The following is a 24,380-nucleotide window of genomic DNA, read 5'->3' on the forward strand; positions in this document are numbered from 1 at the left end:
CTTTAGAAAGCAGAAGGACTGTAACAACCACTGCAGTGGAATAACACCCAAAAGACAAAGCATTTGGTTTGTGCCTGTGCTGGGATGGAGACCTCAGTGCCTGGGTGCTGGCACAGCAGTACAGCCCTGTGCACTGTACCAAACACTTGCTGGACAAAAAGTACTTCCAGTATGTAGTATTCCCAACACAGGGATAAGCTTTCTAAGCACTTCTGCTGCCATACTTTCTTTTTCAACACACCAACTCATAAACAAGGAACATTAACCAAACAGAACACAAAAGGTGCTTTGAAGGTTTTTAATGGAATTTAAAGTAAAACTTTCCTTACACAGATGTTTTTTTCTTACAGTGTAAAAAAAATGTAAAATTGCCCAAACTTACAAACTTGGAAAATTAGAGACATTTCAAGTATGCAATCAATCTTGTTTTATGAAAACAATGTATATTCAAAGTCCAAAATGTATGAGTCTTTCCTAGCATCTTGTGTCCTGGTGGTTAACCTTCCTGTCCTCTACTGTCCAGAGGAGGCAAAGCTCAGTCCCAGGTTGTACCATACTCATTCACTGAGGAGGAAAAAAAAAGAATTCCATAAGGAACAATTCCACCCCTCTGTAAGGATGATTTGAGAACTGCTCTGTGTCCTACCCCTGTAATGGTCAAAATCTTTGTAGAGGGGAGTAGTTAGAGTGAAAAGATCATTAAACATGAGTGTTGAGGCAGGCCCATAGCTGCAGCTTTGGGAAGTTTGCTACAGGTTTATGAAATCATGGGTAAATGACGGGAAGGAACTGCTCTGCCAGAAACACTCGAAGAAACTATTGTGGAAAATACAGCTTGGATACAAGATAAAACAATGGTAAAAGGATTTTCAGCTTTATTCAAATACATCTCAGAAAACACCACCTGTCCAGGTCAGGATTCCAGTGACTCTGCCCTATCCCAGCTGCAGGGCACTTGTTTATCAGGGTTGCATCACATTAGTTAATGTTTATACAATGTTTATACTACCAAATAACGTTTATACTACCAAACAACAGCATAGAGATGTCTTTAAAAGAAAGCTGCCCATAAGGGGTATCTTTCTTCAAGCATCTTTGTTGTTCCTTACATGCACATTACTTCTGTGAGTAAAACTGTACTAGTAATGTCACAACATACTTTTTATTTTTATTGGTTAGGTTCAGAGTGTTTCTCACCTGGTTTGAGTTCGAGTCCATTTCAAGGCATGGCGTGGAGGTACAGCAACAGTGGGATGGTAGAAAGTGCAGTCTGGTCTTGTACACTGTGTATTAAACCTACAATGCTAAAACCGAAAGTATTTTAGAAGAGGCTGCTCATTGCTGGCTGCCTGAACTCCTGAACACGCTGAGCTGCACTATGACCCTTGGACTGCTGTGTGATACATCTCACCTGCAACTGAGCCAGCACTCCCCTCCACCAGTGCAACCAGCTCAACCCAGTGACAAAAAAAATCCTTTTTAAAAAGTACCAACTAGAAATTTCATGCTCCAAAGCTGCAACTGCACTAACTGGTGGAAATTCCTTTGCTTGCAAGAGTTTACAGAGGTCAGATTGAACTGATCTTCGTGTACAAGTTGGGAGCATGACACAGCATCACCTGAGGAGGAAGAAAAGCCAGAATATCTGGCTAAAAACATTTGAGTGTGGGTATTCCAGCATTATTAGGGCTTGAAAAAGCACTAAACTTCCTGGCATTAGATGCAGGGACACAATTCTATAGAAGTACCCAAGTAATAGACTCCTGTAGTATATAGATTACATTAATACATGTTAGGGTAGCTGGGCAATCTTTAAAATTTTTGTATGTTGCAGCATATCTGAAGGAAGAGTCAAGAGCCTTGAGACTTATTACTTCCCTAAAGGCTCCTCTCTAACCCCAGCATCCTGGCTGGATGAGTTTTGAAAAGAGATATGGCCTGTTTGAAGCTCCCCAGTAGCATTTGGTAGAAAGATTACTCAAAAGTATAATTTTCCAAATTCCTTAAGTCATTACTTTTGTGTATTCTGCTTATACGACAAAGTAAAAATGTGAAAAGTAAAGCAAAAAGTGTTAAATCCTAGTAACATTTCCTGTCCCAAAGTAGCAAGTTTCAAGCCTCTTTCTAGAAAAGAATGAAGATAGGATACATATCTTACTTTTGGGTGGTAAAATGGACACTCCATTTTCTTACAAGCTGGAAAAAACTTGCACAGTGGACTACTGGAGGATATGGAGAGTGTGGGCAGGGGTGCTAATAGCAGAAACAAAAAGAACAGGAAGTGAGTCTGAATCAGAATAAATTGCCTTTTTAAGACAGCTCCACACCTGAAATACCTCATAAACCTTATATATACCAATCCTCCTGCTAGAAATTCCATTTTGTAATACACCAAAGTTCAGCAAGAAATACAGACAGCATTTCCCAAATGCAGTTAATGGATCCTGGAGTAGCACACGGCTATCAGGTAACCATTTAACTTAGTTCTTCACCATTTCAGGACAGGAAGTCCTGGTCAAGGCAAAACTTCCAACAAATTACACAGAAATTCTGGTAGGCAGAGAATCTCAAATGTTAAATTTAGACAGCAGCAAGCCTGTTAGAGTTTCAACTGACCAGACTGAGAAGCGCAGACACTGCACTTTCCAGGAATACAGAGGAGCTGCTGGAAATGATACAGGAGACAAGCACATTGTACTTGATTTCTGGCAAGGTAACAAAATTGCATTGAACTGTGACTAGGGGCTAATTACTTCCAAAAGATCATGCAGTAAAGGCCCTGTCCCTCGGCACAGTTCAAAGGCTCAGCAACACTAACCCATATCAAACACAGCTACTGCTTTCACCCAGTAACCTCACCCTGAAAGTCATCATTACACCAACTACACTCCTACACTGCCATTAGAGAAAAAAAATGTTCAAAGGCAGAACTCTGTTTAGTGTGTATCACAAGCTCTTGATACAACATTTGTCCAATTTAAGAAAAAAGTCTGAGCAAAACTGCACGGCTGACTAATCCCTTCAGAAAAATGGACTTGGCCTTGCAGTCTTCATATGGACTCCTGCCTAATAGCACTAGGGGATTTTTCTGGTAACAGTTTTTGCAGTAACACTGGACTATTATTCTTCATCTTGCATTAGAAGTTGTAAGAAAATTAGGTCAACTCAAGCAAAACATTTTTTTTCATCACTGTCATTTTCTGTTTCTAAAAATACCGTTGTCCCTTCAGCACTTTCTTTTAAAGCTCAGAAAACAAAATGTGCTCACCTGGTTTAGGAGATGGATGGGGAATTCTTCGACTGGCATGAGTGTAAGGACAGTCTGGCTTAGTGCACTTTGCATCGTATTTACAGTTTGGATGGATGAACAGGCATTTATCAGCAAATTTGCAGTTAGGAAAAACTCTGAGGGAAAAGAAATCGAGTCAAAAGCTCATACTTGGAGCAAAACAAGTATCTGTTGCACGTGAAAGCCAGAATATCGCAAAAAAACAGAGGTGCAGCAGGGCTGGGGCACGTGTTGTAGTGCCTGAGCTGTGCACCCACACACCTGCACTCAGCTTCCCATTCTGGAGACCCTTCCTCCATGCAGTGAACAACTGAACCACCTCAGTTTCAGGGCAGTTTGGCCCCAAACTCCTTAGTGCAAGGCAGGACATGTCACTCTTAATGTGAGGCACAGAGTGGCAAAGGCAATCTGAAATTGGACCTTCCACAGAGGAGGGTGCAGTCTTCCCTAAGTCACATGGTTTTCTCTGAAGAGTTTTATTTTGAATTTAGTTACACCAGTTTTTATAAGATAAATCAAACGTTCAAGTAACTGAAGTTACCCGATCTGGTAAGAGTTACCTCAAAACAGACACTGATTTTCTGGACTGCTCCTGCTTATGGAAGAGAAGTCAAAGGCACAGGGCACATTCGATAGTTCACCTTTCAAATTTAAAGCCCACAATCACTGTATTACTACTTAACAATAACCTAACCTTCAAAAGCACTGTGACAGCTGACAGAAGAGGGCCTATTCTTTTAAGATGCTAATTCCTGCATTTTTAAGCAACTCCAGAACACCAGCCTGTACTCTAAACTAAAGCTTTCTTCTGCAAGGGTGCAGCTGCCATCCCTATGTTCTGACACTTGGGAGAAGAGCAGGAAACAGAAGGAATTACAGTGTGATAATCGAGCTCTGATTCTGCCCTGACAGGTTTGTACTGCCTTGGAATATTTACTGACACAGAGCAGAAATTTGCAGCGCTGGAATAAAAATCAAAATAGCATGTCAAGTGGATGAGCTCTGTACTACTCACTTGCAAGGTAGCGTGGGGTGATGGTACACACATTCATCTCCGTTTTTACAGGCAGGCCAGTACTTGCAGCGCTCCAGCACCTTCTCCTGCTTCTGTAGCATACTTAAGTCTTCCATTTCCACTGGATGGTAAGAAAGAAGAAAAAAAACCAACCCCAAGCTGGGACCTTTATGATTTCATATGCAATTTGGTGTAAACAATCTAGTATAATCAAAATTCACTGTACTTCTATTCTCTCTTAATTGAAGGTCACAACAGTAAAAGTTTACATACAATCCTACTTTCTGAAGAAAATTTCCAAAGCCATAAAGTGAAAAGTCATAATACTGGACTGACAGCTGCCTTTTGGTGATAGAAGATCAAGTCTGCACTGTTTACAAACAAAATAAATCAGTTTTCTTTGCAAATCCAAATTGATTTTAACACTTGCACAGACAAGACAATACTCCAACCTGTTCTGCTGAGCCATGAGTTAATTATAGCCATGTCTCCTTTCTCCAAAATACTTTTTGCTCTAGCAAATTATTTCAAGAGATGAAAGTTAAAAATCAATTTTTATGCCAGTCAGCTTTATTATTATGGGGTCATATACTGAAAAAGAACCACTTTCATGTAATTTATTCAGACACTTAAGTTACCTGAACCCAGACTCTAATCCAAAGAGTATTTTAAGAAATTCTAAGCTGAAACATTCCATACCCTTACTGCTCTTGCAGAAATATGGGACATTGACTTTCTCCTATTTAACATTGCTTGTAAAACCTTATTCTCCAAATTCAGACAGTTGTACATATGTTACTGTTGTCTTATTTTCCCAAATCTGCCTAAACCTTTGGCTTTCCAAAGTTTTCCAGCACTGCCTAGACTTCCCTCTCTGATCCTACTAATGACACAAATTGCTCCAGCTTTATTCCATCCTTAGCCTCATTTATGCCTTCTCCTTGTAACATCCCAAAGCCAAATAATGCCATCCTGTTGTAGGAACACACCTGTTCATACAGATCCCTTCCACATGGATCTGATTGTGAGCTTCAGCCCCATCCCTGCTACTTCACAGAAATCCTGGCCAGACTAGGACTGTACTAGCAACACTTGCCTGTACCAAATAGCTTTGGTGAGGAGTATGAGGCACTGAAAAGCATGGATTTGCAAGGAAGTACTCTAATGACCATTTCTCTGTGCTAGTAAAGTGCATGGATACACAACATTCACTTAATCTTCAAGACTGCCTGATATGTGCAGTACTTCTGCAGCCAGGGGAATGAAAGGACATGGACTTAAAAGATCTTTTGCTATGGTGCTGTCGTAATTGTATTACACGTTTACAGCTGCATCCTTGAAATTTAAGGGTTCTCAGTACAGCATCAAATAGTATTCTTTATTTAGTTCAGAAATTTGGATACACTGCTACTAGAAAGCTTAGTAAGCTAAGTAAAAAACATGAATCCAAACACAGCCCTCAGGCAAGTATTCAACAGGCCTGTAACAAAACAGTAGCCTCTGTGTTTTTCCTCACCATGTCAGCATTCTAAACAACTCAAACATGTGGCTCAGCAAGCAATTTCCCATGTTATTCAAAAAAAACATAGAAAGAGAATATACAAACTTTCATGTAAAACCATGCACTGTTAAGTTCTGCTTTCAGGTGCTAGCCACTGGACTCTACTAAAACCTTACACTTAACAGGCTCCTTTTGGTGTCACAACCCTCAACAAAAACATTAATACCAACTGATACATTTTTAAAAGCCCAAGGTATGCCAGTATGTTAACTGTAACATCTCCTGTCCATCAGCACAGGGACAAATCATAACAGGTCAACCAAAAAGGCAGATTTCTGGCAATGAAGACCAACTACCTGTGCAAAAACAAAAAATAAAAACCAATCAAATTTTACCAATCTTGAGATGTGTGGAGAACTACCACATGCCATACTGCTCTAGTATACCAAGACATCTGAAAAGATGGTCCCACTGAACTCCCACATTTCATTTGCCTAAAGAATGTTCTAATTAGGAGAATAAACACCATCACTTTGGTTTCCTAAGAATGATACATCCAGGAGGTGTAGCCATGCTCAAAGCACCACACCAAGGTTAGATCCTTACACTGTTGCTCAGTGTAATTACCGTCACAGTCCTCCAGCTGCCTGGTTACAATCTGCTGTGCTCGAAGACCTTTTAATCCTTTGCCAGCACACATGTGCTGGGTAACTGGCTTTAATCCTTCCATTATACACATATCTTCCTCCTCCTGATCAGAAAGGTATCCTGGTGGACTGGGCACACCATCCAGTGTCACAATGAACTTGGGACTGGCAGGTTTCTCTGGCTGTGCAAGCTGGTCTCTATCAAACAAAAAAATGCAGTAAGTTTAGATTTTCTGACTCCAGAGGTTTGAGTGAACGTGAGCTGTGCTAGTGGGTGAAAACAGTACAAGCTTATCAATGGGGAGTCAAGCAGTAACAGATCTTCTTTTAGTAATTACTGGCAATGCACTCCAGTTAACAATTAGCCTTCAGGTCTCACTGAGGCACTAATAAGAACTATAGCTCTCAGGTACAAGTTCAATTTGTTGCATTCTGCTCAACAGACAGATCCAAAAGCTCATTTACAAACTGTCAGTCCTGTGGAATTTGCCGTTATGAGGCAGAAAAAGAGAGCAAATACCATTCCTGGAATTACAAACCTTTTAACACACAAAACATGCATCTCCTCTAAGTTACTGAAAAGCACATTATGAAACAGTGGTGTAAAAGTTTCTAGAACTAGGATGAGAGAATTGAAATACTGATACTGAGAACTTTGACACTCAGCCTGACTAAAAGGTCAGTCTAGCCCAGTGTCCTGAGCATTAAAGCAGGGGACACATACATTTTCTCCAGTCTTTCACCATCCCATTCACTTCACCTGAGGGGTTTCCTGAATGACAGGTGGTTCTGGAATTGTCTTCCCAGGGAGGTGGTGGAGTCACCATCTCTGGATGTGTTTAAAAAAAGACTGGATATGGCACTTAGTGCTATAGTCTAGTCGAGGTGTTAAGGCATAGGTTGGACTTGATGATCTTAGAGGTCTCTTCCAACCTCATTATTCTGTGATTCTGTGATTCTAAGTATTTGGAGAACCGTGGAGTTCTCACCTTTAACAAACACCAATTGGATAAACTTTGCTTCTCTTTGAAATGAGGCTAAAAGCAACTACACTGTAGAATGCCTTTAAGAAGACAGAAACCGGAACATTAAAAACACCATGAAGTAGAACTTTCTGAAGCAGTCAGAAACTGACCTATACACATGCAAAAAATTACCTCTCTCCTGTAGCACAGTCACAGCTTTCAACCATGATATTGCCAGGTTATCCTTTGGGGTTTGTTTGCTCAGTGTTGGTGTTGTTTTCAATTAACACAGACTGCCAAAAGCCACTGACAGAAAGGAAACACCAGCAGCTTCTCAAGCACAGCAGCCCACATCATGAAGTTCATCAAGCTCTTCAGAGTGGTTTTAAGCCATAACAGGTAGGACTATTTGTTACCTGGAGCTTTGTTTGAAGCTGACATGAACTTTAAGCTTCTCCTGGTCAAACTCTCCAGGTAAGGAGCCTTAAATCATTGCCCAGGATTCCACACACTCAATACTGTGTTAAAAAGATGTTTCTTAAGAAATGTAATCCAAGGGTGAAACAAAAGTTTAGTTCAGTATAAAACTAAACGGGATTGAACCAAAATGATTACTTGAATAAGATTTCAAAAATCAGAACAAAAGAGCAGTACTTTTCAGTTCCTTCTTCTTCCTTCTTGCAAATCAAACACATGCTCAAGCTACAGTTGACACTAAGATTATCTTCCATTTAGAAGGACTTCTGGGAGGACGTTTTTTCTTCTGCTATTCAATGTCAGTCCATTTTGCATGACTTCACACCTCCTGACTGAACTGACAAAGCAGAAGTCTGACCAAATGGCTCCATCTAAACCACAAACAAGCAATTTGACTGGAAACAGTCCTAAATGAAGTAGCTGATTACCGTGTCTGTATTAGACGTCCAGAGTGAACTCGCACTGCCTCTGTGCCCTTCCTTCCCAATTGCTGATTCTGTGGAGCCATCTCCTCTGATAACTTGGGCTTCTTCAGGATAAATGACCGAGTATCTGAGTGAACCATAGATTCTGGGTCACAGTAATCTGCATTGGGAGAAAAATTACATAGAGAAGAGTGAAATAGGGTGGTAGTTGTAATCTTAACTTATGGCATATTTCTAGTATCAATTTACACAGTCAATAAGCTAATCTTACTTTGTTTTAATTTTTTCCTAGGAGTTTCCAGAAAACATTTTTACTTGCCTGTTAATTTCACAGAGGTGGACAAACAGAAGCCATAGGCCATATTAGGTCAGATTGGGAAATTTTATAAATGGAACAGCTATACTGAAGAGGGTCCGCCCCCAACCCCCCCACCAAATCTCTCAACATCTGAACAGCTACTAATGTAATGCATGCATTCCTTAGAGATGCAGAAACTAGAAAATTGTAGAAATCAGTATAATTAATTGAAAAAAAGTATCTTAATAATCTTAATATTCACAGGCAAGTAATATTAGATTTGAAAATAAAAGATCACAAGACTTAACCCTGAGTCATTTGCAAGCCATCTTCAATCACAGGATCAATCTGAAGCCGACAAGAGAGCTCCTTTTGTTCAATTCCTAAAAAAAAGGCAATAAGAACATATTTTACAGCATGTCAACATAAACTATGAATTAGAGAACTGAGGCGCACTCTCTAATTCCTTCAATTAAAAAAAAATCAACAACAAAAACATTCACACTTTTAACAACAAAAGACGTTCTCACTATTATGAACCCTTTTCTCGCTGTTTCAGGAACAGTAACATGGCAAAAGCTAAGTACTGTAGGACACTAATCCTTCCCATAACTACTGCTCAGTACAAATTAGGTCTGTGGGCACAGCAACTGATGAAGGCCAAGCTCTTCCTCCTTGTCTGTAGAGGAGTTGGCCATTCAGAGAACACACACAGAGGAAAACAACTAACAAGGAACTACTTTACAGTCTTCTTAAAAGCTGAGGCAAGTCAGAGCAGAACTGTTCTACACTGGAGATAAAAGTGGCTTAAAAAAAATTATTTTTGTTTTCTGTAGATTTCCTAAGCAAGCTGTCATTTCCATTTCAATGGCAAAAGAGTGATAATATTTGGCATAATTATTTTCTGTGCATTAATTCAAAGGCTGATAAAGCTTTTTCTCACATACTTTACAGATACACTTTCAACCACTTAAGGGGGGTAGAAGAATTCCAAATACATCTATATGCGGAATAAGCAACTGCAAAAATCTTTTCTAAATAATGAATGTTTATCATTCTTTAACAATGGTCATGGGATGATGTAACAAAAATTTTACTCAAAGCCAAATTTTATTCATTATCTAAATAACTAAACACTTAGCAAGTATAAACTAAGTACATGTTATAGAAACATTTTTTCCCTGCCTTACTTTTATGATTCCTTGTGATTAACAAAGACAATTCCCCTATTCTCTACACTATTCTCTACAAGAAAACCATGCTGAAAAGGCACTTTAACTGTCTTTAAATATGATGCCCTTTAGGAGATCCAAAACAGAAGTAAAAACCAAAGCTGACACAGCTTGGTGTCAGCAGTCCTGTAAGAGCAAATAGAGTAATCTTATATTTAAACTGAAAAATAAAACACCAGAACTATTTAAACCATGTGTTGGAAAGCATCTTTTAATACTTCATATGCTGGAAAAGTGTTCTAAATACTCTAAAATATCTTCACTCTCTTAAACTTCATGGCAGAATTACTCCTACAAGATACTAAGGAAAATATGCAAAGGATGGGGAAAAGAGAAGCAATCCAAATGTTAAGTGCTTATGCAAAACTACTCTTCAGTGACATGCCACAATGCTACACCATTTTCTGCTTACTGATTAATTCCTCTGAGGTTGTCTGTGTGTGTTTTTGGATACTTGTATCTACCTGACAGCCATGCTTTAGAAAGCTGCATGGTCTTGAAAGCAGTTCTGCATACAATTTTTGACGCAGACTTGAAATATAAACGTGTTCCCTTCCTTTTCTCTGCTCAGCCTGTAAAACGGCATCCCCTAGCATAAGTTTTTAAAAGAATATTATCAGATGACCTTGAATTTCTTCAACTGTCTGCTCCTTTGACTCTTCTACTTGAAGCTGAGAACTCAAAACAGGCAGTCTGCTTTGCACATGTATTACTTCTAACTGTGATTCTTCTGGGCTAATTCGAGTTCTTGGTGCAACTGGAACAGTCTGTTTCTGTGGAACTTTAAATAGAGAAACAACGGCAAATCATTCACATACCACCCAATCACACAATAGTACTGTTTTTAGATATATTGTGCTAAAATAATTCTCACAAATTCCTACACATAGACACACACACAAAAAAATCCCAAGCATCTGTCTCCACAAAAAGCATCTTTAAGCTACCCGTAAAATTCTTAGTGTGCAAGCATGTTTGTGCATGTGTACAGAGCACCCTGAGTGGCACCTCAGAACACTTCTAAGACAAAACAGCATAACAAGGATTAGAGTCACAACAGCAAAGTACTCATTCATCCACTTCTACAAATAATTAATGTGGTATTTTCTGATGGTTTTGAAATCACTTTTCATTCCATCTTTCATAGAAATGATCATGGCTCATCAGTGTGTCTCTTCATATGATGCTAGCTACCCTTTGCTGAAGTGCTTGAAAATCAAATACAAAACTTAATGGCAGCAGAGTCATAGAATCACCTGGGTTCAAAAAGACCCTTAAAGTCATCAAGTCCATCTGTAAACCCAGTCCACCACTGCCAAGTGCACCACTACACCACATCCCCAAGTGCCACATCTACACCTCTTTTAAATACCTTCAGGGATGGTGACTCCACCTCTTCTCTGGACAGCCTGTTCCAATGCCTGAGCACCCTCTCCATGAAGAACTTTTTCCTAATATCCAATCTTAACTTCCATCAGCACCACTTAAGGCCATTTCCCCTGGTCCTATCACTTGTTATTTGGGAAGAGATTGACCCTGACTGGACTAAACCTCCTTTCAGATAATTCTACATCTCTGTACAGATAGTTGTGGCTTGGAATTTGGGGGTAGCAGGACAACAGGCTGACTTCTTTACCTGGCTTCTGCTAAGACTGTCATACCTGACTGTGAGAAGCTAAACTTTTCCCTTGGCTAGTGTCAGATCAGCATTTAACTTCTGACACAAACAATTGAAAGGTACCACTCAAGTACTGGATTCATTATTTATGAAGTTACTGTTTTGTTTTACCTATGTATTTTAAATTAGTTTACTTCCATATTCCATTCAAAATACTTACAAAAATACGTTAAATATTTCTGAAGTGGAAGAACCTGCATGATACTTCAGATAAAATTCACAGATCACCTCCATTAAACAACAAAGTGGTGCCTCCTGGTATCTCCACTGAAATATTCTCACGTTGGTAAGTGAAACTACAAGATCACCACTATTAAAAAGATCAAGAGCTTTCAATAATTTAGACTTTTCTAGCTATGTCTCATTTCCTACCAGAGTGCTTTGTACACAGGGAAGAGTTTCCTGCATCAGCTGAAAAGACTGTTTCTTATAGTCTGCAGAATTTGAGAGTAGGCAAGAGTCTTCAGATGGCATAAAAGCCATGGTTTAAGTAATTTCGTGAATGCTCCTTGCCTGGCAAGGGACAATGTGCCCTGCTGACAACATGTGGATTTATCAACACCCAGTGAAATGAAAGCATGAGGCAACAGTTGCATTTGTCCTTCTTCAGAAGTCTCTCCTAACTAGAATTGAATGCCTACACACAGACAATTGCTCAACTGCTGCATCAACTGCAACTAAAATCACTGAACTGAAATTGCAGCCTTGCTGTTGAAGGACAATCCACATCATCCTAAACATCCTGATACTTATCAACATACACTAATATACATCAATCACTTTGTTCCCCATTATTTTGCACTTCTATTACTTCTATCCAGTGCATTTTCATTTTTTGCTGATTGGCTTTTTTCTCCTCTCAGTAGAAGTGTGAAGAAAGAGAAAAGAGATCAAGTAAATAGCTCAAACCACCTGGCTTATTCTGATTAATATCCCCTTGGCAATTAGTCTTCAGAATACTCTGGTACTTCCATTTTGTATCTATACACTTCACAAACTTACTATCTTGATTAATATATTTTAAATACCACTTCTCTCCCTTGTTCACGTTTTCATAATTCATCACTGAATATCAGTGTAATGAAACAGGACACGGCAAATCCCTCGTGTATAACTGACTTGCTATTTAGCATTCTGCCTTATCTCTAAGCACTTTCTTTAGCTTGGATTTATACAACAGAGTTTGGAAATATTACAGATTAGCACAAGCAAAATCAATGCTAATTACCAGTGGAATAATTGGTTGTTTTTGTAACTGATTCCTGTGCTTCAGAGATTGCTTTCAGTATTAAATTCTTATTGGCCTGTTTTGAAGGTGGCAATGAAGGTCTAAAGGAAATAAAAATAAAAATTAATTGTACACGGATTGCACAGCAACCATATCCAAGTTAAAGACAGTTGTTTCAATAGGTTAAAACAGGAATAATATTAATAGAAACCATCTACAAATGTTTTACTGTTGTAACTCAATTAATGTGTTACAACATTTTACCCAAACAGTTTTCAGTTCATCTATTCTCTCAGTGAATGGAGATCCACAAAATGCTCTAAGAAATGGAAGTCCAGAAATGTGATTTCACCTCTCAACTTAAGGTGCTGTAAAACCATGCTACATGTGAAAGGCACTCTCTGCCATTAATTTCTTCCCACCTCTGCCCACCACTTATCCCTTGCTATGTTTGTGCTGGCACCAATAATTATGCAGCCAACCTGAGAAATACAATCCAGCTGCATAATTAGACTGACTCTATCAAAAACATATTATTTGTAAAAAAAGGCTTTCTGCTTGTCTTTAACATCAGCAATAAGGAAGCTTAAATTAGATAAATGTGCTGTGGTGCTGCAGGTAAATTCAATACAGTGCATTAGCTTAAAATAAATCCTACACAAGCTAGCACTGTAGGTCAAGTAGAACCATCTCTTCCCTAGCTTAAATGTTCTCCCTCTATTGTTAAAAATCAGATACAAAAGACATGTATTTGACTAATGCCTGACACTTAGACAGAATTAGGGAGCAGGAAAAAAAGAAGACTGTTCAAACAGTTAAAATCACCCTAAAGAACAAGTGATAACTGATTTGAAAACAATTCCTGAAAATAAATCAAATTACTGAAAAATTATTTTACCACAAAAAATACCTGGTCTGAAACATGTCAACATTAGTGTTCTTTTGCCAGTAAACTTTACCCAAATAATGTAAAAATTCACACTCCATTGCATCTTACTTGCAATAATGACAACAGATTACAAAATCAAAGGCAAAAGGGTGGCATAAACAGGCCTCTAATCCACCGAGTCGTGAGATAGTACAAAAAATATTAAAATGGTTTACTAAATTTTGTCTGTCAATTTTCAAAAGTGCCAACTGATTTTCCCCATTTCCAAAGTTTTCATTCCTTATATTAGTTCTTGAAACTCAGAATCACTGAGACCTTCAGTACCTTCTTTCTGGCTTTGCAGGTACAGACACACTGCTGGAGATGCTTCCTGTTCGCAATCCATAGTCTTCCTCATCCTCTTCATCCTCTCCATCATTACAGAACTTTTTCACTTTGACTACAGAGCTTACAACAGGCAGCCGCCTCTTCCTGGAGCTTTCCTCCTACAACATACAGAGCAGGCAAAACAGCTCATTTACCATAAACCTCGTATCAACAAGCCAGCAAAGAAAGCACTGCAATTCCACCTGGAGCCAGGAGATGGAGAACGTCTTTTCTGCTTGGACAAGCGACTGCGCTGGATAATGGGAAAATCAGACACATTTACACTGAAACGTCTCATTGGAAGTGTAACTGTAAACAACATTTAGGAAAAAAATTAGAAAAAACTCTCAAATACAGGAAAATTATCCAACATCTACAGAAAACCAGGGTTTTCCAAAGAAATTTATGGTTTTCTTCAAGATGCTGAAAGTCTGAGAGAGAAAAGTGAAATCAGTATGAATGACTTTCTTCCTCTATATCAACTCTCATTTCAGATAAGGATTCATTTCTAGCAAGGAAATGACATATTCCAAAGGATACTAATTGTTACACACAGTCAGGACAGTCCAGTTTAGACAGTGCAAGGTCCCTGTTGTCTCTTCTGGACATTATTTATGAAACAGTAATGGAAGAAAAGTACCACAAGATCTTTTCTGAACATTTTCAGGGAGAAACGCTCCTGACGTTCATCAGTGATTTATGTACAACATTAAATAAATCACTATTTCTCATTTGCATTTCTCCATTCTCAAAAACTGACATAAGCATGTATCTTTGTAAAGCATTCTTGATTTCCAAATAAAATTCATTATTCTTTATACAGAATGAAGTAGTGGCAAAGACAGAGAACTTAATGAGCAGTAATAAACATAGATGCACTTGCAATACAAGGTATGTAAAAGACTTGCTTCATTACAACATTAGCGGCCATAACTATCTGCATTCCTCTCAAAAAAGGCTCTTAATTCATTCATATGGATAGTCTGTCAGCTAGGATTATCACCCTGCCTGGCTTAGCTTGGCCTCCAAAGTTCTTAGGGCAGCAATCATCTTTTAGTTTGTCCTTGTCCAACATCCATCCCAAAGAATTCTTAACTGACACGGTTCTAAATAGAATCATCATCATCATCATCATCAGTGTATCTGGGCTAATAAACAGCATGCAGAAATCCTGACTTGCAGGACTGTGTAAAGCTGGGGGTATACATAGCACTTAGGGAAGATCATGCTGACCCAATGATCTTAAGATCAGAAGTCCAAGTCCATATGACATGAAGATTTACATAGTAATTAACTCTGAGATGAAGCAAGCTCTCAAATAATGATGTCAAATTCTGTAATCTGTTTTTACCAGCAGATCCAAAGGATGAAATCTCACACCTACTGGTACCAGTGACGGAAGTCTTTTGATTTCTCTGAGGTCAAGATTTTACTGAAGTGTACACAGCAATTTAGGTCCCTAACAAGAATAAACTTTTGCAATAATTTAAGTTGCACCAACCTCACTGCCCACTTTATCAGCACCGTGTTTGGAGGTGGGTCTGTGACCTTCTGCTAAGCTGCCAAAGGCTTCTGGACTGCACAGCTGGCCCGTTTCCAAAGACCTGCAGCCTTGTGTGTCTAAGTGCCGGCTCTCCTGCGAGCTGCCCTGTTGTGACAATTTGGGCACGTGCACGTTGCCATCTGTGCTCCTGACGGCTGGCGGCCGGTAGATCTCGGCCGAGGGACGAGAAGAGCTGTAAGTTACAGTCACAATAGGCTTCTTCCGTGACAAAGGATTCTCCTGAACAAAGTTTAGGTCTTCATCGATTAGATCATCTGGTTCAGGTTTAATGTCAATTACAGCTTCAGAAGGTGACAATTCCCTCAAAGGCTTGACAGTAGATGTTAAGCGGGATGCAGAACCATCTTCACAAGACTGCCTGATAAAAAAAGAAATTGACAACTGTTATCTGCAAGTCCTGGAAAATGAGAATTGTCTTTTAATCAAAGCCAGGTGGGAAAAATCATTAAGGTATTATTGTCTACACAAATTTAATTCACTGATTGATATTTTCAGTTTGGTTAATTAAGTTTGGTTAATCTAAGCCCATATGTCGCTTAAAGAACTGAATTCTGATTTAATGTTTTTTGTACAACAAATTGTAGCAATGCTTTACTCTTCAAAAGTACTTGTATATTTCCAAGTGTCTGTACTCTTTAGAATGGCTACTACACTCACACAACTACTGATGTCTGAAGGAGTGTTAGGAAGTATCCAGCAGCCTTACCTGGAAGCAGTGTTCCTCTGCTCCTGTGAGCTGGTCGAAACTCTGGAGTCATTTCTTTCAGTCCGAGAGCTTGACACTGCAAGAGGTGGCAAGATATCCTCACGCCTCCTCTCATCACTCACACACGAACTGCTTTTACTGGAAAGCAGGTTGCTCTCAAAGATATTAGATTCTGAAGATTTTACACTGGTTGGTTCTGTGGAGACAGGTACCTTTCACTTTTACATTAAAGCATAGCAATACTTTTTACAATGAATGTAGCTATGAAACTGCAAACAAGATGTTGCACAGTCCTGAAAATACAACAAGTTGAAAGCTGTTTCAGCTGTGTTTCAGCAAGAAACACAGAGAAAACACAGATACACCGGACTCAAAAATAAATGCTTTATCCCCAAATGTAACAGACTTTTCTTAACAATCTGGATCCAAAAGACCACATAAAGAAAAAATTAATGGAATAGCTGAGATATTTTTGCAACTCCTTAGATATATAACACTACACAGAAAAAACAAGCCTACCTTCACTGATAATTAATTTTCTTACTTACCAGTAGTCACAGATCGCAGCTTATCCAAAACGCCATGGAGCCTGAAATAGACAGCAGACAGGGAAAGAAGCAAGAGAAAAAGGAGAAATAAAAAACTTCAACTTACATTCAGACTAATCATTTTTCAGAAACCCACTGCCTTTCCACCCCTATGACAAGCACTTCTTCTATCTAACACTTCACTTTCCATCAACCAGAGTATGTTTAACCTCAAAAGGGAGGCTTAAAGTATCTTGCCTCCAGTATGTCTTGCACATGCATCGTAGAGTATGCACCACATCATCTACTTTTGGCATTTCATTGGTTTACCTAATCAAAGCCAATACTATCCACTTTCACTACCATCAGTGGAGTTAAGTATCAAAAAGATTGATTCAAAAAACCTAAGTCAGAAGCCTAAAGCACAGCCTAAAATTTTGCTTTGTATATGAAACTTTAATTACACCATAAACATAATTGCAAATACAAACTCAAAGAGTATATAATTCATAGCACGTAAGATTCTCAGGATTCTTCCAGCATGCTTTGTATATACCAACAATACTCTGAGCCACGCTCAGTACCAAATTTGCCCTTTGCCTGCGAAAAAGGCACTACACTGAAGTAACACAGAAAATTACAGGGCTTTAATACAACAAGGCTGTTTAAAAATAAACTCATATTACAGAGAGAAGAAAGGAAGAAAACCCCAATATCCTACTTGGAATTCAAAACTGATAATGGGCAAGTCCATAATTTAGGCTGAATATTAGAAAGGAGCTAAGGAATGAGAACATATTGAAAAGACTGCACGTGGGTATAATGAAGGCTTATACTCGTCCTCCTGGTGCGCTTTCACTAGAACACCTGTCAGATGAGCTCTGGTGATGCACATCAGTTTTCACACTGACCTCAGGATAATCGATCTGACACTTGGTTCAGAGTAAGAAGCGGTGGCCAACCAGCAGGATTGCCAGGTCTGTCACAATTGCTGTGAAACTTTTGCCAGAAGGCCCAAAATTACCAGCTACAGAGACAAACCAAGGAAGGCAGATCTTGCTGAGTACTGTATTTAACCAACATTTAAGAACAAAAACATACTGGGTTGTCTTTAGAAGTAAAAGCATACAAAACTCCCAGCTACAATGCTATGTAACACTTTCCCACCAGTCCCCTTACAGCTTATTCAAAGGTTTCATCTTGCCTTCTTTTCCATCCTTCTTTTAACCAATACTTACTAAGGTACCTGATAAAGCACTCTAACACTGAGTCTGTATTTATATAAATATATAAATATATAGAAATATATATATATAAAAAATGAGAATACTGACTTAGGGTTAAAACAGTGTAATGGTATAATATCTGCACCACAGTCAATACACCATTTTAAATATAAACATATAAAACGATCTTGATTTCTTTGCTGAAATTTGCTTTCTCTACATATTTATTATTTTTTCAATAAAATTTTAGTTTCATTTACAAAGCCATGAAAGTGTTTTCTGCTATACTATTTCTTACTGTGTATCAGGATTCAGTCAAAACTGTAGTACAGGAGCTACATCCTCATCCACTTGTGAACTTCACTGATTTGTCTAATTCCTAAAACTACTATGAGAAAGACAACTGCATGACTTCCTGATACACTGAAACCCAAAAGTTTCACCTAGGCAGGCCACAAAAGGCAGCAAAGAAATGCCTATGCAGTCTTCAAAAAAGAGGTCCATTGTACTCCTTTATTATGTTTGTGACAAATGCCAGGAGAAAAATGAAATCTGTGTAAGCAAAATCAAACTATTTCCACACAAGTTACATTATCACCTGGGAACACATTAGTTTAAATAGCTAATACAGTGAATTGTAAAATTGTAATAGCTGGAACTATTTTTCGTATTTTGTCAATATTTATGATTTCATAACATAGCCAACTTCTAAAATGTCTGTCTCTATTATTCAATAACAGAAAAGCTCCTAGGAACCAGTTACACAGAATAAATACTGGAAGTGAATGTAAACTGCCAGTACGAAAATGTCAAAGAAAGCAAACTGAAAAATAAAAAAAAATGGTAGTATTTTTCTCATCTATGCAAAACAAAATAATGTTCCTTAAAGCTCTATTAGGTAGGAGATTCAGAAATAAGATTAACTTGAAAAAATACACAACTCTGAAAGCACCAAAATCTCTACAGTCAAATGTCTGAAATGTGGATTTACTTACAGGTTTCTACTGTAAAACAAATTCAGTATTAAAAAATGTATGAGAAATATAATGGCTAAGTTTGTCATGCAGCATGAAATAAATGAACCTTCATTGTCAAGAGCTGACAATAGAGTTGAAGTGTTGCTAAATTGTCCTGTTCACAGTAATACTGAGGTTCTACTTTTTGTTTTTAGGGTTGGGTGGTGGTAATAAATAAACAGCCTGAGAGGTGGGAATACCTAAGCATTTGGTGCTAAGCCTTGTCAAAGACAGTACACAGAATTAGACTGACTGCTCATCTGTCCTGATACAGTAATTCCCATGCACAGCAATCTGAATCAGTGTTAGCATAAAAGCAAACAGATTGGTCCTTTATATCTCACTGCAGTGAACAATGCTCTCATGCTCACAGTGGGTTTTTGCAGGAATAATTTTAAGTCAACAAACAACCCTCGCTTACCTGAGCACTTCATTTACAAATCTGACCAGCTTATAAACTTTGCCATCTAACTGTCACCTCAGAAATCCAACCACTGACAGACTAAAACTAATTTACTTATCAGACATGCAAAGCAGAAGTTCTTATTAATGCAAATTACATAATGGGAAGATAAATAACTCTTTTTAATGTCAGGTGTCACTTATAGAAAGCAGTCCTGCACTACTGATAAGAAGTGTGACAATAGCTTGCAAACATACCAGACAGTAAACCTGACAGTATTGTTTCCAAGGAAAAGGGAAAGGTCTTCTGTCATCTGCTCCTGACTCTTCTTATTGGCCACCATAACCATAATATAATCAGGGAGCTCTTCATCTAATAGAAAGAGAAATATGTTGTTTTAAAGTATAATAAATCATGGAAGACATAGCAAACATCTTTAAACATGTAACCAATTTTTTTTCCTGTCTTACTATAAAGACTGTGTAGGCAGAGGAAGAGGTAAGCAAATTAACAAGACTTCCATTTCCTCTGTGGTTCAATACAAGTCCTATCTATAAGCAAGGAATAAAAGATCATCAACTTCACAAGGGTGTAAGCTGAAAATCAATGTATTTAAAAAGTGAGTAAACAGAATGGAAAAAAGGAAAAGATAAAAGAAAGCCACTCTGCTGCCTATAATCTTCTTCTTTAATACTAGCAAACATCTACAATATTCATAACCTCAAATACTGGCAAATACAGCGCCTTATCCTTGTCAAATTTCCTTTAGTTACAAAAATAATTTCCTTTAGTCACAAAAACTACACAAATATCCATTTCTGACATGTGCATTAAGCAAATCAAAATGGTATTAACTTCCAGATTTTTTACTTACAAAAATAAAACAAATCCCAGCAACTGACTTTCTATTCTGTAATGCATGCAATTTCATACACAGTGAGAAATCCATTCCTTGGATACAAGGTATTCCCACTCATCAGAAAGCATAGGAAGGTGCTTAGAGCCCAACACTACCACATGACGGGTTTGGGGAGTTTGGTGTTTGGCATTTCACTCTGGCCTAGCTCTGGCCTCTGCTGAAGGACTGACTGGCACAATTGTTGCTCAAAGGCATTAGCTGTGCTTCTTGAGCACAGACTTCAATTTAGTTTAATCAAACATCTCACGCTCTCAATTCCACGGCATGACATGAACGCAACAACAGTAAGTGAAAACAGCTGGGAAATGCTATCCAAATTACAAATTTGAATCAAGGCACTAAATACAGCTGTGCTTATATAATCAAGCTAAGACAGTACACAACACTAAAAAGACCTAAAAATGAAAAATAGAAATCAAAATCCAAATGAAAGGAACTGACTTTCTTCTATGCCATTGTACACTGTAAATAATTTATCTCTACCCTAGACTACAAAAATAACATTCACACATTGTACCTGCACTACCACTACTCAATTGTCCCAACATAACCCATTCCTAGCTTAAACCCTCACTTCTTTTTAGTGACTTTTTGTTTGTTTCAGAATTTGTTGTTGCTGCTTTGTGTTTGGGTTTTTTCTCACTGCAAACTACAAGTTGCACAAGATGCATGGATGTTCAGACCTAGAAACTTAGAATGAATTTTATTTATTGGTCATGCTACTTTTAAACATGATAAGCTCTTCAGGTGGTTCAACACATGAGAAAGGAAGGAATTTAAAATACCCATAAAAATGTAAATTAGCACAATTACCTGTAACAGTATGACAGAAGAAGGAAAGAAACTTTCTTGGTAACTGTTGGCTTATGCCAACTTAAACAGCATGTGGAGCTACAGCCTTCTGAAAAATTTCCTAGCCGATGAGTAATTAACTGACTTCATCTTGCTTCAAATATATGAATATTTCCTTTGTAAGCTCTACTCAAGTAAGTTTCCACATATCTTGTTATAGAAGACTTTTAAAGAGAAAAGAACTGGCAGTTACAGAAAGAAACAAAGGCACAGTTCTAATACAGAGGCTAGAATGAGGGAGAACCAACTTTTTCCTAGTTACCTGAAAGAAGGAGAGTTTTTGAAAAACATGAAAAGTTGTCTGAAATACTCTAGCCAAGAAGAGAAACCTGAAAAATCACAGGAATTTGGAAACAGTGGTTTAAAAAGAAAATAGAGGCCAAGGCAAGACAGACTTAGCAATAAAGAATACAAAGTTATTTAAAGCTCAGAAGTTGACTGAGAAGAAACTACAGACATTGCCTGCTGATCCTGGGAATACAGGAAACTCTGAATACAAGAAACAGAAGGAAAACAAAGAAAGATTATTCAGTCATAGCTGGACTCAAAGATGGTTAGTATTCCACCAGCATCTTAGTATTAGAGACAAGAAAGACTTTTATTTCAGAAATACAGGAGAAAGCAAATAATCAAGGACTGAGAAAACGAAACCTAGAATGATGGTAAAAACACCCAACCAAAGAAACAACAATAAGTGAGTTACTTAAAAAGACAAGCTTTGAGACGGTGAAAAAGATGATTTTACAATCAAAAAGTTGTAAACACAGTTCCTAGGCACCAGCTGAGTTCAGAATATCAGCTCATAGGTAACTCCCTTCTACAGAGCCAATACATTTTTCCATAAATACAATGCCTCCCTTGAAATAGGAAAGAAGATGAATTCAGGTTCAAACTACAAACTTTGAAATTTGCCCTGCAACTCACAGGATCTCTAAATTATGCTCTCAACTCCTTTTCCTCACCTGAAATCCAATAAGCATCACAGAAAACAATGCAGTTTCAGGACTGAGGTATTTTGTTTCCAACAGAATGCTGTGTTAAGTTACCAACTTTTACTGCTGCAGAAAACAGCTGCTCTGTAGTGCAATATTCATTTCTTCCCAGATGCAGAAAAAACAAACAAATCCACAAGACCACAGATGTTCACACTGCTCACCCCTCCTGTCACAAACCAAATAGTATTTCCCTCTGCCTCTAATATTCAGATACATGTATTTCATCATCATTAGCTCATTATAGCTCTTAGTCTTCTCCTTAATGGTCAAGCTCTAACATTTTAAAGGTTTGTCCCATGTAATGTTTCTGATGTGGCCTTTTTATTTCCTAAACCACTAACCCATCTTCAACCTCTCTCCTGATTTCAACAGATGCCTCACCTTGAATTCAAGAGCTGTTAAAATATGCCTAAGAAAGACCGATTCCATCTCAAAGTGGTCACAGCTAACTGCTGATGTATTTCCAAAGCTCTTGCTTTATATAATGTTTCTCCTAATGCTTCAAAGAAATTTCCTTAGATATTCACATCATGGTCTGTTTTTCTTTCAAATCCCTTGCCACCATTTCTAAAGGGGAAGACTATTTAATTTCTTAGTTATTTTATTTTAGTTCTTCACATGCTGATGTTCACATACTGCTTCCTCTTATTCTTAGACTGTAATGTTTTGTGAAATATGTCTCTTTCATTCTTACTAGCACAGCACTTCAGGTAATTCTCATACTTACGGCTTCTCTATGCAGTAAGAGAGGTAAAAGTAAGTTCCATTACCTAAGCTGTTTTTTCCTACATTAAAAAATTATCTAGAGAAGATTGCTGAACACATGGCAAAACTTACCAACATAAGCCCCCAGCTCCTGTAACTTTCCTTTTATAGCACCCTAAAAAATAATGAAATATTATTTAAGGGATGGATCAACAAAGTATTTCTAACTGCAAAGAGGTGGGAAGCTTAGAAAAGTTTCTCTCATTTACTGTTTGAACAAATTGGTTTAACATGTTAAACTTTTCCTATTCCTACTGCCCAGGATAGGAACGTTCTAACAGCGAAGGGCTGGCAGCAGAGTAGCAGAATCTCACTCTCTACTGCATTTCCGATAGACCAGTTCCTGGCGCTACCATTCAACCTCCAAGCTGTCCTTTTTTAAGCAGAGACCACCCGGACTCATAAGGTGCAAAGAAAACGAATCTAAGACGGTTTGATAACAGGTCATTCCCGGCTCAGCAGGGAAACAGAAACCTGCCGGGATTTCCAAACTGTGACTGCCGAGTGGGAGCCGCTGACAGGCCCTGCCGGTACCGGGGGCTCACACCCGGCCAAGCTGCGCACCCCCGGAGCGGGCACCTGGCAGCTGCCCGTCGGGGGACAGCAGTGCCGCGACCCCGCTTCCCACTAACACGACTCTGCTGCTCCCGCCCTCCCCGGGGAGTCCCGAGGCCGAAGGGCCCCGCCGCCGGCAGCTGAGACGGGGGGGCCGGCCGGAGTCCAGCGCCTCAGCCGCCGGCTGGGCCTGCCCTCACGAGCGGGCCCGGCCTCCGACCGCGGGCGGAGGGAGCTACCCGGCTGCTTTTGTCTCACCCGGATCTTGCGGCTGATCTCGGTACCGATCTCCATGGCCGCGCCGAGCCTCCCGGTCCCCCGCCGCCCCGGGCCCGGCTCCCACCGCCGCCCGCGCGGACACCGAGCGCCGCTCGGGCACAGCGCGGGGCCTCCGCCCGCACCGCCCCCTGCCGGGCGGCGGCCGCACCGCCCGCCCGCCCCGCGGCGGGAGCCTGAGGCGGCGGGAGCGGCGGCGGGGCGGGAGAGGCTCCCCGCACGGCCTGCTCCTGATCCCGACCGTCCCGCGGGGAACCAGCTAACTGTGAATGCCGGAACAACCACCACGGGGTTATGTCAATATCAGTGCTCTTTCTCGAGAACTACACAAATTGAATATTCAGCTATCTGTTAAAAAACAAATAAATTATGGTATAGCCATACACAAAGTATTTAACTTTTAATGCCACACTACAGCTATATAGGTTTTCTGGTGCCCACTACAGCCTCTTTATCACCTCCTTTTCTCAGCAGTGCAGGAGAGAGAAAATACAACAAAAAGGCTCATGTGGAAAACAATGACAGGAGACCTCACTCGCTAATTACTGTGATTGACAAAAGAGACT

General features: G+C 39.2%; 1 protein-coding gene across 5 annotated transcripts; it reads right to left on the reverse strand.

The window, feature by feature from the left end:
• Window positions 1-283: 283 nt before the first annotated feature.
• ZC3H14 (zinc finger CCCH-type containing 14) lies at window positions 284-23,887 on the reverse strand. Of its 5 annotated transcripts, none has more exons than XM_040067287.2 (17): window positions 23,797-23,887; window positions 23,056-23,098; window positions 19,710-19,824; window positions 16,829-16,869; window positions 16,281-16,476; window positions 15,512-15,932; window positions 13,969-14,129; window positions 12,756-12,856; window positions 10,475-10,630; window positions 8,926-9,000; window positions 8,323-8,479; window positions 6,433-6,650; window positions 4,305-4,425; window positions 3,269-3,405; window positions 2,159-2,253; window positions 1,198-1,304; window positions 284-564 (listed from the first exon to the last, which is right to left on the reverse strand). In XM_040067287.2, the coding sequence occupies exons 1-17, from the start codon at window positions 23,830-23,832 to the stop codon at window positions 558-560; spliced, it is 2,187 nt and encodes a 728-aa protein (XP_039923221.1). In that variant the 5' UTR covers window positions 23,833-23,887; the 3' UTR covers window positions 284-557. The 5 variants fall into 5 exon arrangements, with proteins under 5 accessions (XP_039923221.1, XP_039923220.1, XP_039923222.1 ...); XM_040067286.2 differs by having other exon boundaries at window positions 6,412-6,650; XM_040067288.2 differs by lacking the exon at window positions 23,797-23,887 and adding an exon at window positions 23,563-23,578 and having other exon boundaries at window positions 6,412-6,650.
• Window positions 23,888-24,380: the final 493 nt, after the last annotated feature.

The sequence above is a fragment of the Hirundo rustica genome, chromosome 6 (assembly GCF_015227805.2).
Source record: "Hirundo rustica isolate bHirRus1 chromosome 6, bHirRus1.pri.v3, whole genome shotgun sequence".
Taxonomy (NCBI): Eukaryota; Metazoa; Chordata; class Aves; order Passeriformes; family Hirundinidae; genus Hirundo; species Hirundo rustica.

Coding starts and splice junctions, on each gene's coding strand:
- ZC3H14 (XM_040067286.2), bottom strand. CDS start 23,832: ATGGAGATCGGTACCGAGATCAGCCGCAAGATCCGG. Junction 9,001..10,474: donor GACAGTTGAAGAAATTCAAG/GTCATCTGATAA, acceptor CCTTTTTTTTAG/GAATTGAACAAAAGGAGCTC. Junction 2,254..3,268: donor CCATCCATCTCCTAAACCAG/GTGAGCACATTT, acceptor TTCTGCTATTAG/CACCCCTGCCCACACTCTCC.